This window comes from Coenobita brevimanus, chromosome 77, assembly GCF_032717465.1.
Source record: "Coenobita brevimanus isolate Jiangsu-jjx chromosome 77, ASM3271746v2, whole genome shotgun sequence".
Taxonomy (NCBI): Eukaryota; Metazoa; Arthropoda; class Malacostraca; order Decapoda; family Coenobitidae; genus Coenobita; species Coenobita brevimanus.
The window spans coordinates 30,055,916-30,071,916 of NC_137030.1; the positions used below are offsets into that span (position 1 = coordinate 30,055,916).

At 42.6% G+C, this 16,001-nt stretch overlaps 1 protein-coding gene across 1 annotated transcript in view; it reads left to right on the top strand.

Moving 5' to 3' along the window:
• Window positions 1-16,001, top strand: part of LOC145408519 (solute carrier family 60 member 1-like) — a 199,313-nt gene that overhangs the window by 168,855 nt on the left and 14,457 nt on the right. Inside the window, exons 5-8 of the mRNA XM_080279251.1 lie at window positions 829-1,024; window positions 10,366-10,499; window positions 10,976-11,051; window positions 13,107-13,361. Coding sequence (XP_080135377.1) covers window positions 829-1,024; window positions 10,366-10,499; window positions 10,976-11,051; window positions 13,107-13,361 — 661 coding nt within the window. The remainder of the gene's footprint in view (window positions 1-828; window positions 1,025-10,365; window positions 10,500-10,975; window positions 11,052-13,106; window positions 13,362-16,001) is intronic.

Consider the following 16,001-nt stretch of genomic DNA (forward strand, 5'->3'; position numbering starts at 1 on the left):
CCTTCTCATTCCACCTGCTTGGGTACTACTTTCTCACACTCTTCCTTTAATTTTCATACTCTCTCTCTCTCTCTCTCTCTCTCTCTCTCTCTCTCTCTCTCTCTCTCTCTCTCTCTCTCTCTCTCTCTCTCTCTCTCTCTCTCTCTCTCTCTCCACTTCCCAGCTTTCTCCATCTCTTCCTCAACTTCATCACTGTCTTACCCTTTATCTCATCCTTCTCATATCACCTTCTTTGATACTAAATTCCTCTTATTCTGCTCCGTCTGTGGTTCTGTTACTCTAAGCTGGCTGAAAAGTGCTACCTCTCCATCTTGAGTGTTGAGTTGTAACATTAGAGTAGCACTAGATGATGATAGTCACGAAGAAGTGCTGTGGAAGGGGTGTAGAGTCGTATTACTGTCCTCTTCAGCCTCTTAGCTACGTGATATAAGTTGCACAAGGGAAAATAGATGTGGATAGCACTTACCTACCTTTTCCCAAGCGTCTTTCCCATGCTGAATCTCCTTCTGCTCCGTATTCCTGTCTTCCTCCCCTTGAATTTCCTGCGTTCTCCTTCCCTCTTTTTCTTTCAAACTCTGCATTTGTGTGTGTGTGTGTGTGTGTGTGTGTGTGTGTGTGTGTGTGTGTGTGTGTGTGTGTGTGTGTGTGTGTGTGTGTGTGTGTGTGTGTGTGTGTGTGTGTGTGTGTGTGTGTGTGTGTGTGTGTGTGTGTTCGTGTCTGTGTGTGTGTCCTTTTATCTATCCATCTTTCCCTCAACTTCCCGTTTCGAACCTCCCATCTCATGTCACCTGCTTGGGTACTATTCTCCAGTGTACCGCTTGTCCACAGGCTCGGCAATCACCTGGTGCTGTTAGTGTCCACCATGATGCTGTCAGTGACCCTGGCGGTGGTGCCCTACTGCCGTCTTTTGGGCTGTCTTGCTGCTGTCCTGGCTGTCATGGGCTTCTTCATGGGGACTATTGACACTGTGGCAAATATATCCATGATCCAACTCTACGGCATGAACGTGGCGCCCTTCCTGCAGGTGAGACGGTTGTAGTAGTAGTAGTAGTAGTAGTGGAAGGAAGTAGTGGTAGTAGTAGTAGTGGAAGGAAGTAGTGGTGGTAGTAAGAGTAGTAGTAGTAGCAGCAGCAGCGGGGGTTTCTTCATGCACTTTAGAGGCTTATGGAAGAGTTTTGAAAGTAGTAACACAAATTTCAGTCGCCCTGACACACCTACCATTAGGATTACTCAGAAAGGTGTATTTTGGCGACACGGAGGTAAGTAAGCTTCGGACTGGTAAAGAGTTGCCAGTCTTCTAACAACACAGGGTACTGTTGATTGGAATACAGCCTCTCCTGTAATTACGATGCGACCGGTCAAAGGGTTAACTTCAGAACGACCGCCAGACGACCGCAAATGAGTGACGAATTGTATTTTTATCTGGTAAAGACAGACGATAATCCTGGCTAAAGAGAAACCATCTGTCTCATAAGGGTTAATGCGGTTTTGTTTTGTTTTTTCCAACACTTCAAGGTCAGGGTTGTCTTTTCATTTCATCCTTGCCATTTCCTGACGATTTTTATTTTAAGGACATTTTTTCAAACAGGTGGGGGTAGATATAACAATAAACCCCTTCAGTGCGAGAGGCCTTTACAAAATTCAGTAATCTCATCTGGTTGCAACAAGGAAAAAAAAAATGACGTGACCAGAATTCGGGACGCTAAAAACTAAGCCTTAAAACTAGTCGTTAATATTACCACAGCTTAGTCAATGGTAGTACTCAAGTGGTGAAAAGTGAAGGTGTTAAGAGATCTGTTCTTGTGTACTACTGGGCCTCAGAAACGGGCTTCCTAACTTGTGTCCAGAATGATGCACTGAAGGAGAACCCTGGGAAATGAGCGTGGGATGTGTGTGAGATTTGGGGAGGAGAGGGGAGGGGTGGGCAGTACTGAGATAAGATTAGGGGAGAGGTGAGGAATATTGACCAAAAGCAAAGACTGTGATTACTGAAGGACAGAGAGGCGTGGGAAGGGGACATGGAAAGGATGGGGTAGGGAGAAGTGACGGGATAGGGGTAAGGTGAGAGGTAGGGTGGGTTGGGGATGGGTGAGGGGCAGGGTGGGGTGGGGGAGAGGTGTAGGGGAGAGTGCAGTGGGGAGGGGTGGTGATCAGGGTGGGGTGGGAGAGAGATGTAGAGCAGGGAGGGCTTGGGTAGGGAGGAATGAAGGGCAGGGTAGGGTGGGATGGGGTGGAGTGAGGAGGAATGTAGGGCAGGGTTTGGTGGCGTGAGGTAAAGTGGGAATGGAAGGTAACAGTAAATGGGGAGCAATGAATAATGAACAAAGCAATGAATAAGGAATGGCATAATCCAAAATAAATGAGTGAGAGGGAGATTTGTGAAAGACGGGTGAATGACTGATGAATGGAAGGATGATGAATGAATTAATGGACTCTAAGTGACTCGTCTGAATGGTGAATATGCAGTGAGGGGATGGAGTGAGCAGTGAATGAAAAAGATGAATAATTTACTGTTTACATCGCTCTGTTGTGGCCTAAATGATTGTGAATGCATTTTAAAAGAATCTGAAAGTCATTAATTGTTATCATCTTGAGAATTATTGCACTGATGGGATTAATCTTTGACACACGCCTTTAAAAAAATGACCTGGATTGATAAATAATAACTAAAATAGAAATATATTGGTATGAATCGATATATACCGGACTGGATTGATATTGGTGGATGATTTTACTGGCTGGCGTTCATGTGGGTGCGACGCTGGTAAATGGTCAACGAATCAGCTTATTTTAATGCTACTCATTCCGACAGTAAACACCTGATTTCCGACGTCCAGTAGCCCACCTAGAACACACTAACAAATAGCTGTTCCTCTGCAGCCGTCACACGTCACCACTTGGGCTTCATCATCCGCCACTGCTGTTGTCATGCGCTGGGGATATCACAGTCAGAATGTGTGTGTGTGTGTGTGTGTGTGTGTGTGTGTGTGTGTGTGTGTGTGTGTGTGTGTGTGTGAGGTATCGGTGAGGCCATACAAAAAGCAGAGAATATGCCGACAGCAGATTCCAAACATTTTATCACTTCAAATCGAGGTAGCTTTTCTTTGGCTGTATTCCCTCTAACTCTAGACGATTTTATTCAGCTTAGAAATCATCTTTTCTTCTAACATTTCCTTTTTTTCTGAAGTATGTTATTATTTAAAGATGCATTAACCCCTCCACTTTGAAGAGCTTGTAGGCTGAAGAGAATCGTGTGTTGACAGTACGAATACATTAAAATAAACGTGGTGACAGACAAACACAACAGACCCTGAAATACATCACTTTAATACTAATACACTAAAACACACGGGTCGAAATTTGACGCTTGTGACCTTGACCTTTGATTGGTTGTTCTTAAAATCGAATCACTTCATCCAAGGCTAACCTTCAACCATTTCTCCAAGTCTGGTCCAAATCGGATAAATAGGGTTTAGTTAACCATGCCTTCTGACCTTGACCTTTCACCTATAGTTCTCAAAAGCAATAGGTTAACCCCTAGGCTGACCCTCAACTCTTCCACCAAGTTTGGCTGAATCAAATAAAAATTGCTTAGGTATTTTGTCAACACAGACACACATTAGTCGAAATTTGAACTTGCACTCTGACCTTGACATTCGACTGCTCTCAAAACTGACTATTTCTTCCTCCCTTACCCTCAACCCTTCCACCAAGTTCGATCTAAATCTCATCAGAACTACTTTGGTTGACGTAGCCATGTTTCCTTCACCTTTGACCTCTTCTCAAAAAGTCATCTCTTGGCTGACCTCCAACCCTTTCATCAAATTAGTCTGAGAATACCAAAAAAAAAAAAAAAATGAATTCCTATTTTCTTTAGTGACAGAGCAGTTTCTCGAGATGCTCATCAGCATCTTAAAATATCGTAGGACTGAAGAGGCTACAAATTTCCTTGCAAAAAGTTGGAATCGAACCTGCGACCTCAAAGTCCCCCATTCCGCCTCTGAACTCTTTCCAGCAGCAATAGGCCCTCAAAATGCAAATCATATTAACTTTCTCTCTCTCTCTCTCTCTCTCTCTCTCTCTCTCTCTCTCTCTCTCTCTCTCTCTCTCTCTCTCTTCAGACGTCTGTAATTGGAAATAAATGTTTCTCTTACTTTTCCGAGTGGATTTCCCAGTAAGGTCGAATGCCTCTCTCTCTCTCTCTCTCTCTCTCTCTCTCTCTCTCTCTCTCTCTCTCTCTCTCTCTCTAAACACCAGCAAAGGTAAAAACAAGACCTTTACCCAAAACACACAGGCCACACATACTCTTAATTAATGCTCGCTCTCTTTCATCTCTCTCTTTTCTCTCTCATCTCCATGTTTCTCTCTCTTCTGTCATCCTTGTGTCTTCCTCAGCATATCTGAGGTAAATAAACGCACCCGGAGTCCTAGTCCCGTTGGCAAGGTGACTTCGTAGCACTTCTTTGCGAGCGATTTATTTTGCATGTTACATCTTCATATTTTTCCTTCAGTGTACTCATATATTTTTTAAATATATAGTCTGCATTAGTAACGTACAAGATAACATTAAGGGTTGTTGAATAAAATAAATCACCGAGAAAATGGAGCTACGAAACCTCCAAGCCGAGGAGACCCCCAATGTAAACATAGAAAGGCAACAAAACATTCCGAGCGCGGGCTGAGTGCTGATTGGCTGGGGACCCGTGGCATCGACCAATGGGAGACGCGTGATATGGCAGCCTTTATTGCCAGATGACGAGCACTATTTTTTCCCTCGCATTTCGTTCGCCTTTTGTCATTTTTTCCCCATTGTCGGCGCATCAACAGTGACGTATTTGGCTAATTTACGTGTTTCAATACCTCTCTTGGTTTTCTCCTTTTTGGTTCGCCTTTTTTTCTGTTATATTTCGACATTTTATACATTTCTTTGGACATAAAACGTGCTGGTACGTTTTTACATCCGCTAAAGTCCATACAATATTATGTTTCGCTGTTTCGAAGTTTGTTTGTTTTTTGCTTTTTTGTATTTTCTTTCAGGGCATTTCAGTTCTAATTACTAATACTGTTTTTATTTTCTTGTCACTCATTCAGTTTTGCGTATAGCCGAGACCGTAATATGTTTTAATTCTTTATTAAATTTTAGTTCTTATGATTTTCTGTTTGTCATTTCGATTTTTTCTTTATTTATGTAATTATTTATTTATTTATTGCTTCCCTGTTACATTTATTTCAGTGTGTTCTTCCTGTTTATTAACTTTTTATCCCATGTTTCATTTACCTGTTATTTGCATCTGTTAATTTTTCCTGTTCCCTTCATTTCAGTCTTTCACATCACATTTAAATGTTCTTTTTACGTTTGTCTGTTATTTTCGATCTTTTGGCATTAATAATTTGACGTTCTTTTATTTCCTTATTATATTTAAGTGAATTTTTTCCTTCTTTCAGCTGTTTCAGTCAATTACGTATCAATGTTTCGGTCTCATTATCTCTTTTAGTTTTCTTTTTTTTTCATAAATGTTACTTTCTTGTTCCATTTCATTCTGGATCATCCGTAATCCATCCATTCATCATCTAAACCTATGTTGTCTCATGAGGAACGAAGGGGCCCGGGGCTAGGCAAGTTGGTCCTGACATTTAAGATGAGAGTGACCACTTATTCCTGAGTGGCATTACGTGAGCAAGACAACACAACCATCCCTTGGATATAAACCGATACAGGGTCAGTCCAGTTGGAGCACTTTAATTATTTGTAAGAGTTAGATCTTTTCCATTGACGTTTTTTCTTTCTGTTATTTCTCTTCTTTATTTTTCAGAAGTTTACGTCCTCACAGGCACTGTATTTTGGTTTGCTTTATTTACCTGTAGCCAGACACCTTAGTAGATAACGAAAAGGTAAAATTGATAAACAAAGTCGCATGAGTCTATTCTTGCCTCTTAGTTCATGTATTTACAGCCAATTACGTGACTTGAGTACGTCATTATATTTCGATCTTCCTGCAGCCAGATCAAGTTTTATTGATTATTTTAATTATTTATCTGCGAAGGGGAGACATACAGTAGTGAACGCACTAAGAGAAGGCTGTATTGAACCCCCTCATGGTCGAGAAATCTATCCCAAGCTTAAGATAGCTAAAAAGAGCTATTGCAACTCCGGCTCATCTCAACGTGAACCCAGTGGACTACAGGCTGAAGTTAACATTCTTTGCTGTCCACCACCATCCTCCTCTCAGGAGATAGGGAGGGGATTGATGGCCGTTTGTATACCAAGGCAGCTCCACTCCGTGAAGGCAACGATAAAAAGTAAATTCATGTCACGTATTGAAAAGTTGAAATTCTCATGTTCCATTTATTATATTAGTCTGTTCAATCCAGTGGCGTCATTCTGTATTCTTTCTCCTGGCGATTTCATTCGGCTCAAGACGATTTTCATTCTGGTCGTACTGAAGGGGTTAAAGACTTGCTAACACCAAGTTCGAAAAGTCAAAAATATAATAATAATAATAATAACGATAATAATAATAATAATAATAATAATAATAATAATAATACATCCATCCATCCTTCATCCAATCCTACGACGCTCCAGGAGGAGCGTAGGGGCCTGGGCCTAGGCAAGTTAGGTTTGACTTTTAAGATAAGAGTGACCAGCCTCTCATCCCTGAGTATTACGTCAGCAATAAACCCCAACCACCCCTTGGATATTAACGTACACCGGCTCAATCTGATTGGGGCACCTTAATTACCCATTAAACCACCAGGCGCCATAATTTGGTTATATGGTTACCACCCAGCGTAGTAAATGGTTTCCTGGTGTACAGGAAACCATTTGGCTTGTCACTCAGTGTAGAGTCACCCATAGACAGAAGGAATAGGAAAGAATGAAAGAAAAACAAAAGATGGAGTGTAAAGTCATCCGTAGACAGAAGAAAGAAGAAAGAATGAAGGAAAAAAAGACAAGAGGAAGGATGGAACAGAGGAAAGGGCCGGCACCCAAAGCAGCATTACATCGAGTGAGTGGATGGTGGACGTCCCCCACCTACCGTAATAATAATAATAATAACTAGAGGCGTTCCCAAGGGAGAAATCACACCAGCTGCGGGCCGATATATATCTAGCGCTGCTCGGAATATGGCCTTGACCTTGACCTACTTTCACCAGTTTCGAACTCGTCGGAGATATTAATCCCTACTACAAACATGTAAAATTTTGTGATGGTATCTTGGGCGGTTGTGAAGTTATCGTGGCAACAGACAAACAGACCTTGACCTGCTTTCAGCAATTTCGAACTCGTGATCGATTTCTTACCCTACTACACACCTGTAAAATTTTGTGATGTTACCTTGAGCGGTTGCGAAGTTATCGTGCTAACAATTATATACAGAGACAGAGTCAGAACAATACCAGCTTAGCTATCGCAGCTGGTAATGATGATGATGACGATGACGGAAAAGGATACAAAATCTCCTCTTATGGTAACAGATGGAGATTAATAATAATAATAATAATAATAATAATGACGGATACAAAGATCATCACTTATGCTTAATAGGTGATGAATAATAATAACACTGGCGGTGGTGGTGGTGGTGGTGATAGCAATAAGAAGTGTCGAGGGTGGTGATGAGGAACATGTCATTGATCTGCTGTGGTTGCTCTTTTCGTGCGTCCCTGTTGCTGAATATATCGTTCATTCCAGCCCTCTCTCTCTCTCTCTCTCTCTCTCTCTCTCTCTCTTTGTGGGTTTCTGCATCTCTCTTTCTCGTTGTCTTTTTACCTCTCCGTGTCTCTGTCTTTCTCGGTTATCTTCCCCTCTCTGTGCGTCCCTTATCTGTGCCACGGTGCTTCTGTCTGTGCAGCTGTTATCAATATCTTTCTTTATCTCTCTCTTTAACCCTCTCTCATTCTGTCACTCCCTTTCTGTATTTCTTTTCCATGCTTCTCTCTCTCTCTCTCTGGTTTTCCCTGCACCACTCTCTCTCTTTATGCGCCTCCCTTGCTGTGCCTCTCTCGTTTCACCCCACATTCTCCCTACTCAATTATTTTCTTTCTCCTCTTGCCTCTAGTTAGTCAGTCTCTCTCTCTCTCTCTCTCTCTCTCTCTCTCTCTCTCTCCACAACAGTATATTCAAAAACCAATTTTCTCTCGCACCTTTGTGACCAGTTTGTTAATTTTGTCACTCGCTGTATTTTCTACAGAGTTCTCTCTCTCTCTCTCTCTCTCTCTCTCTCTCTCTCTCTCTCTCTGGGGAGGCGGTGGCTCAATCGGTAGAGAGGTGGCCTGCAGTCCTTACGGACCCAGGTTCGAATCCCGGCTGGGGCAGGGAACAGTTTAAGGATTTGAATTTCATTAAATCAGGCTTTACTGATCTACCAGAAGACCCGCCGACATGTCGTAAAAATACCCCCGCTAATACCAATACACCAGTCCTGTATGAGACAGCCCTAGCATGTATTCAATATGGACGGTGGGTGTTAGCGCCGAAGTGGTGACATGTAGAGGTGTATGGTATGTAGGAGGACTGCTGGGCCTTGATACCAGGCTGTGAAGCCTATGCCCAGAGTCCGACACATAAATATATATATATATATATATATATATATATATGTAGTATATGTTTAAATTATTCTGTATACATATATAAGTGTGTGTACGCGCGTGCGTGCGCGTGTATTGGTGTGTGTGTGTGTGTGTGTGTGTGTGTGTAAGTGTAAGTGTGTGCGCGCGCGCTTTAATTCCTCCTAGGCTTTAGGTGGATTTCAGCGAAACCCCCCAGGTTAGTTCATTGGGCTCCTGGAAAGGCCTTCCACTATATACATTTTAGGGGGGTCAGCCCCCCTAGCAATTAAAAATTCTAAGAAATATTGAAAAGAAGGCAGATATGGTTTTGATATCGTAATATATGTTGTACAATGGACTCTTATCTGTAATTCAATATCAAGGGACCTGGAGGGGTCAGCACTGCCTCCTAGAAAAAAAAATATATATATTATCCAAAATAAGGGATAATGAGAACATGGATTTCAAAGAAACTTCTCAAGTCAGTTCGTCTTTTTACTTGACAGTGCCTTCCACAACACAACATTTTCCACTACTGTATTAATTTAGGGTGTACAGCCCCGCCAACTCTTATGAAGGATACAGGATAGGGGAAGGAGGGAAGCTGTGACTTTGATGTCTTTGTATATGTTGTACAATGGACGCTCTCACATGATGCGGGATTTGGGGAGGCTGCCTCCCCAGTGATTTTTGGGGGTCAGACCCCTCCCAAAGCTACAAACGATCAGAACTGTGGGAAATACTTGAATGACACTTCCCAGGTGTTTGGTTGGTTACTGCGAAAGTTTTCCACTACACAGGATTTTCCATCCATGATTTTTAAGGGGGTCAGCCCGCTCAGCGTATAAAAATTTCTCAGAAACAGTGATAGGAATGCAGATATAGCTTTGATATCTTAGTACATGTTGCATAATGAGTTGTCATCCGTAATGTGATATAGAATATATAAAAATGACAAGAAATTGGGAAAAGATATGAGAGACATTTCCGAAGTGAGTTCGTTTGCTTGCTAGGAAGGTCATCCAGTATAATACAGGTTTCTAGCAGTGATTTTTAGAGGGGTCAGCCCATCTCAGCAATTAAAATCTCTTAAGAATTTGTGAAAGGATTAAGATATAGATTTGATATCTTAGCACATGTTGTACAATAGATTCTCATCCATAATGCAGTATTTGGGCAGCGCGACCCTCCCTGTGATTTTTGGAGGGGTCAGCCGCCTTCGAGGAATAAAATCGATCAGAAATAGAGGAAAGTGAGCACATGGATTTCTAGGACTGGGTATACATCTTCCATGTGTTCTCTGAGTGCACAGGAAGAAACTACACATCTGCTTTATTTATATATGATAGCGATACGAAGTGGAGACTAGAAGGGTGTGAGAAGCTAGGATATTCACAGTCGTTTGAGGGGGATGGTGAGGCAGGCAGGGCACAAGGATGGCGAAGGACGGTCAGCGTACATTTCAGGACTGTCAGCGAATTTTTGCGGGTTTGTCAGCGAATTTTTGAAGGATTGTCAGCGAATTTTTGCAGGATTGTCGGTGAATTTTTGAAGGATTGTCAGCGAATTTTTACAGGATTGTCAGCGAATTTTTACAGGACTGTCAGCGAACTTGTGCAGGATTGTCAGCGAATGTTTGCAGGATTGTCGGGGAATTTTTGCAGGATTGTCAGCGAATGTTTGCAGGATTGTCAGCGAATTTTTGCAGTATTATCGCGAACGTTCGCAAGACTATCGGCGAACGTTTATTGTCAGCGAACGTTTATTGTCAGCGAACGTTTGCTAATGACTGTACCGTTCTCTCCTCAGGCTCTGCACTTCTTCTACGGTCTGGGGGCGTTCGTGTCCCCAATGATCGCCGAGCCGTTCCTACTCAACAAGAACTGCACCGAGGGCAAACTGAACGCCACCCACCACCGTTCACCCATACATCACCAGGTGGAGTGGGTTGACGTGTGCATGAGTGGGGTTAGAGTGATGATGATGATTATGATGATGATGATGATGATTATATGTAGCTATAAGAGAGAGACAGACAGACGGACAGACAGACAGAGACAGAGACAGACAGACAGACAGACAGACAGACAGAGGGGGGGGGAGACTGACAAAAACAGAGACAATGACAGACTTGTTCTTGAATTAACTGATGAGAGAGAGAGAGAGAGAGAGAGAGAGAGAGAGAGAGAGAGAGAGGGGGGCAGAGACAGACAGACAGACAGACAGACAGAGGGGGGGGGGACTGACAAATACAGAGACAATGACAGACTTGTTTTTGAATTAACTGATGACAGAGACAGAGAGAGAGAAAGAGACAGACAGACAGACAGACGAAGACGGACACCAATAACCTCCCCACACATCAACCCAACCACACCACTCTTTCCCCCTAGGACCCCCACCAGGCCGCAGACCACAGCCTCCCTGTCAACCCGTCCACCAACAGCGACCCCTCGGAAATACAATATGCCTTTTGGATTCTCTCAGGCCTTCAGGTAAGTGGTAATTGGTGGGATGGAGCTTGTATTTACGTGTATTTTAAGTCAAATGTGATGTATTTAAGGGTATTCTGATTAAAGTGTTGTATTTAAGTGTATATTGAAGTAAAGCTATTGAATTTAAATGTATTCTAAAGTAAATCTATTTAAATTTAAATGTATTCTAAAGTAAATCTATTGTATTTAAACATATTCTAAGTGAACTGTTGTATTTAAACATATTCTAAGTAAATCTGTTGTTTTTATATGTATTCTAAAGTAAATCTATTGTATTTAAATATATTCAAAGTAAAATCTACTGTATTTAAATGTATTCTAAGTCAAATGCGTTGTTTTGAAATGTATTATTTTTATTTGGGTTAAGAAAGTTATAAGGGTTACCAGGTACTGTGCTGTATACTCGAGTTTTATGTTTAATATTTCTCCTCTACTGACTTTAAAACTCCATTGCTTATATTTCACTGAATTTGGCTCTCTGTTGTTTTAATTTTTATTCTTGGAGGGAACAATCTGATATGCTTCTGGCCTTTGGTTCCTTTTTCGTGCATATATGTATAAAAAAAATCCCATTCTTTGTGTACGATTTTATTTTTCTTTCTTCTTCTTCTTTTCTTATAATTAACCCTTATCAGTTCAGTCCTTTTTGTCTGTTTGTGAACCTTATTCTTCTGTACTTGTTTTAATTCCTTTGCTAACATGACTTCGTAGATTTAATCCATGCTTCCTTCAGGCGATTTTACTCAGCTTAGGAGAGACTGACTGGAAGGGGTTAGATACAGCCTTCGTTACCCCTTCATTTCTATAGTTCATTCATTTTAAGTTGGCCCAGATTATCGTCTTTTTGCAAGTATTTTCACGCAACTTAGTGGCCGAAAAAGACAATGCTAGGGCTGCATGTCATTTGCGCAGCTCTTCTTCGTGTTTAGCGCCATATTCTAGTGTTAATCTATGGTTACAGCTCAGCGTTCTAGGAGAAGAGATGGTATTTTTGGCCAAGTTAAAGTGAGCAAGGTATAGCAGGCACATGTTAGCTAAAGAAAATCGTCTAGTAGCAGCAAAAATAAACAAAATCCACCCTGTTCAAAAAGTTATCCCCCCCAACTACGATGATGTCTTTAATATTATAACAACTACTTTCAGACGATTTCGTTCAGTTTTATAGAGCTCTGTGGGATAGTGAAGGCTCTATGTAATCCCCCGGTTCGAAAAAATCTGAGTAAAATCGTCTGTGAGAAGGAAAAATCAAGCAAAAGGCGTCCTCACGCTCAAAAGAATAATATTTACCTGTTCGTGCCTTCCCCTCCTCCACCATTAAAAAATTCCTGTGGCCTTCGCAGTCTGTCTAGTGTAGAGTTTCAGGCACAAATGGAAGGGTGGCAGGTGGGTGTAAAACAATGTTGGTGTTACAGAAATATTTACCCTGCCTGGATGTATGCGTGGACGGGAAATGATGGACTGGGAACACAATGAAATGAATATCAGTATAGGTGCATATAGGATTTCTGTTTCTTATATATATGTATGTATGTAATAGAATACCTATATAATGTATGTATTGTATGTATGTATGTAATAGAATACGTATATATTGTATTGTATTGTATGTATGTATGTATGAACTTACTATATATCTGTTTTATATTATATGGGAAGTATAGGCAGCAACCATTCACTCACTTAGTATAGTGGTAGTATTATGCGTTCCTTCGCTAAATAACAAGCCAGGGATGAAAACCACATGACCAACAACCACAATGTGCGCTTGGTGGCTTAGTGGGTTAAGGTGCTCCGACTGCATTGGTTAGGATGTAATGTTCTCTACCGGTGAGGCTGTAAAATATTAGATGATGGAGGGATGGATGTGTATAAATGGTTCTTGGGTTTGCTTTTCCCCATGTCTTATAAATATTGGTTTGGGGTTATTATTGTTCTGTAAGTTTTATTCCAAGTTCTCTAAGTTTAAACAAATGACCTGAGATTGATAAGCATATTCCCTTCTAAGCCAACCATACTTATTCTCACCTCATTGTCACCTCTCATTCATGTCCGCAGATACCAGTCGTCCTCCTACTGGCGATGCTGGTGGCTCGGGAGGTGCTGGGGTTGGGCGGGGTTGGGGGTGGGGACGAGGTGGAGGCCGGGAAGGAGGTGTACAAGATGCAGGAGACCGGGGCAGGAGGAGGGGGGGCGGTGGAGGGCAGCCAGGAAAAGGGAGCCGAGAGAGAACGTCCCCCAGTCACCCGAGAGCAGGTCCTAGCGATCACCATACTCACCGCCCTAATGTTGTTCCTGTACGACGGTTTGCAGGTGTGTATGTAGTGTTTGCAGATGTGTATTGTTTGCAGGTGTGTATTGTTTGCAGGTGTGTATTGTTTGCAGGTGTGTATGTATTGTCTGCAGGTGTGTATTGTTTTGCAGGTGTATATGTATTGACTGGAAGTGTACAATATTTGCACATGTGTCTTGTTTGTAGGGGTATATTGTTGACAGGTGTGTAATGTTTCCAGGTGTGTATGTAGTGTTTTTTGTCTGATATCATACCATATTAATTTGCATGGTAATTGACACCCATATTTCTCTACTAATCATCATAATCATCAATGCATTTTGTCTCCTATATCATTTCCTCAGACTCTTTATTTTTTAGGTGATTAAGTGATCCCCGGCACACGTACCTTCCACTTAAATTCACTTTCTCACCACCTGCTTCTTCGCCTCTCCCCCACCTTCCTTCCAGTTTGGTGGTAAGCTGGGCATTTTGAGTGCTTCCCTTGTCAGTCACTCAGAGAATTTCTAAGACTGAGTGAGAGAGAGAGAGAGAGAGAGCAAAAAGTTTAAAAAGAGATGAAGTTGGAGTGGGAAGAGAATGGGAAAAGCGGAAAGTGAATCAGGCAGAAAGGAGGGTATGCATAAAGGGGAGAGAGAGAGAGAGAGAGAGGGAGAGAGGGTCCGCGTTTATGTATGTGTGTGTGTGTGTGTGTGTGTGTGTGTGTGTGTGTGTGCGTGTGTGTGTGTGTGTGTGTGTGTGTGTGTGTGTGTGTGTGTGTGTGTGTGTGTGTGTGTGTGTGTGTGTGTGTGTGTGTGTGTGTGTGTGTGTTACTGTCTGTGTTCGAGGGTAGTGGCCTACGTCTTCTATTGTCACTTGCATAGCCACTATTTGCTCCCAGACCAGAAGTTCGGGTTCATCTTATTCCAATTCACCTCCTATTTTCCCTCTCCAAGGAGTGGCAGGACGGCCTGGGCAATGGCCTGCACACCTTTGTTTTCACTCTGGCCATGACTGGAGCATTTGACCACCTGTGACGGGATGGAAATCCCGTGTTGCTACTGGGTGACTACTTCCAGTGAAGGCCCCTTCAGGTCGTTGTTAATAGATAGTCGTCCCCTTGAGACCCTCTGTTGTGCTGGTCCCCATCCTGTGGAACTAAGTGGAAGTCTTCCTACGGCACCTACCGTTAGTCTTTGCTTCGTGAGGCGACTACACATTCCCACTCCCACCGTCAGGACATCCAGCATGTCGTTGGTGAGATAAAGCAGCATCTGCCTCTTATCAAGAGTAGGAAGCATGCAGACAGATGGACATAGCCGTGGAGAAGATATAGTTGATGGTAGTCTCTCAGTCTTCTACTGCCTTACAAGCACTCGAGCAAAGGGAGCGCTCTGGAAGTGACACAACCAGTCCAACACCACGTCAGAAGCCATTAGTAGCGGTGGACCTAGAACTACGCTTCGACCAACACTCCTTGGACATTACCTGTCAACCCTTCCGATATATCTCTGTATTGTCAGGGTAGCGAGTTTCTGCAGCAGACGAGGAATACTTCGTATACAAGATGAGATGCTGCCATGACATGGAAGTCCAGTGCGGCTATATGCTTGTGAAGCGGACTGCCAAGAAAAAGTTTTATAGCTGTTTGAGGACAATAGCAACGCCTCCCCCTGTCAGGGCATAAGCATCACTAAACCCTCTAGACCATATCTAGGACGATCAGGACTGGTGGTATTCTACAAAGGCCCAGGTCCGAGGAGTGCCATGCCTGGTCAGGCTTAGGCTTCCTATGCGAGGCATTAAGAGGAACACGAGAACAAAGCTTGCCAAGGACAAACGGGATATGTTACTGGCATACCTACATGGTCAGAGTCCACCCCCTCCCCGCCGTGTGGAATCGGTTCATGGTGCAGTTTCTTCACACACAAAAGGTGAAGCTGGAAGCCCACAATTTGCGTGGGATTTTTTCCACCCTGCTGCTAAAGCTAACAGTGTAGTTGTCCTCACTAATCTGTACTTATTGTATATACCTAATATCAGGTGTAACTTTTATTTACTGAGGTAAGTTAGTATATAAGCTGTCCTCTCTAAGTTGGATATAATTGAGCAATTTGTGCAGTATCGTTTGTTCACTAAATGTAGGTTTTTAGAATGGAGCCTCGAGAATAATGGCTTTTTATACCTTATGCATTGCAGTGCTCTATGTATTATGTACTATGCCGGACACCTTTCATCCGATGACGGTTTCAATAGTTTATTCTTCGTACATCCAGATTTTTTAACTCTCGAGGAACTATGGTAGAGACGAAGTTAGGAACAGTCTTTAATAACCCCTTCGCAGCCTCACTTATCCTCTTAAGCTGAAGAAATGTGTCTGAATCTCACAAACATCAAATTAACAAGACAGAGGACGCCTTTGATAGCCACACCCACCCCAGACGTATCCCTCACCCCAACACATCTCGAAGGGTGTTCTTTGTGGCTGGACACACCCCTCAGACACATCCCAGACACGCCACTGTGGGTGTGGATAGAATAAATGGAATTGAAATGTGGCGCTCTTAAAACTCTGCGGTATTATCTTGCCAGATTTCTTTCTGCAGAAAGGTACAGTGGTTCATTGAGTGAGTAAGCGATTGGCACAGTTAGAGATAAACAGTGGATTTGCCAGGCCTTGT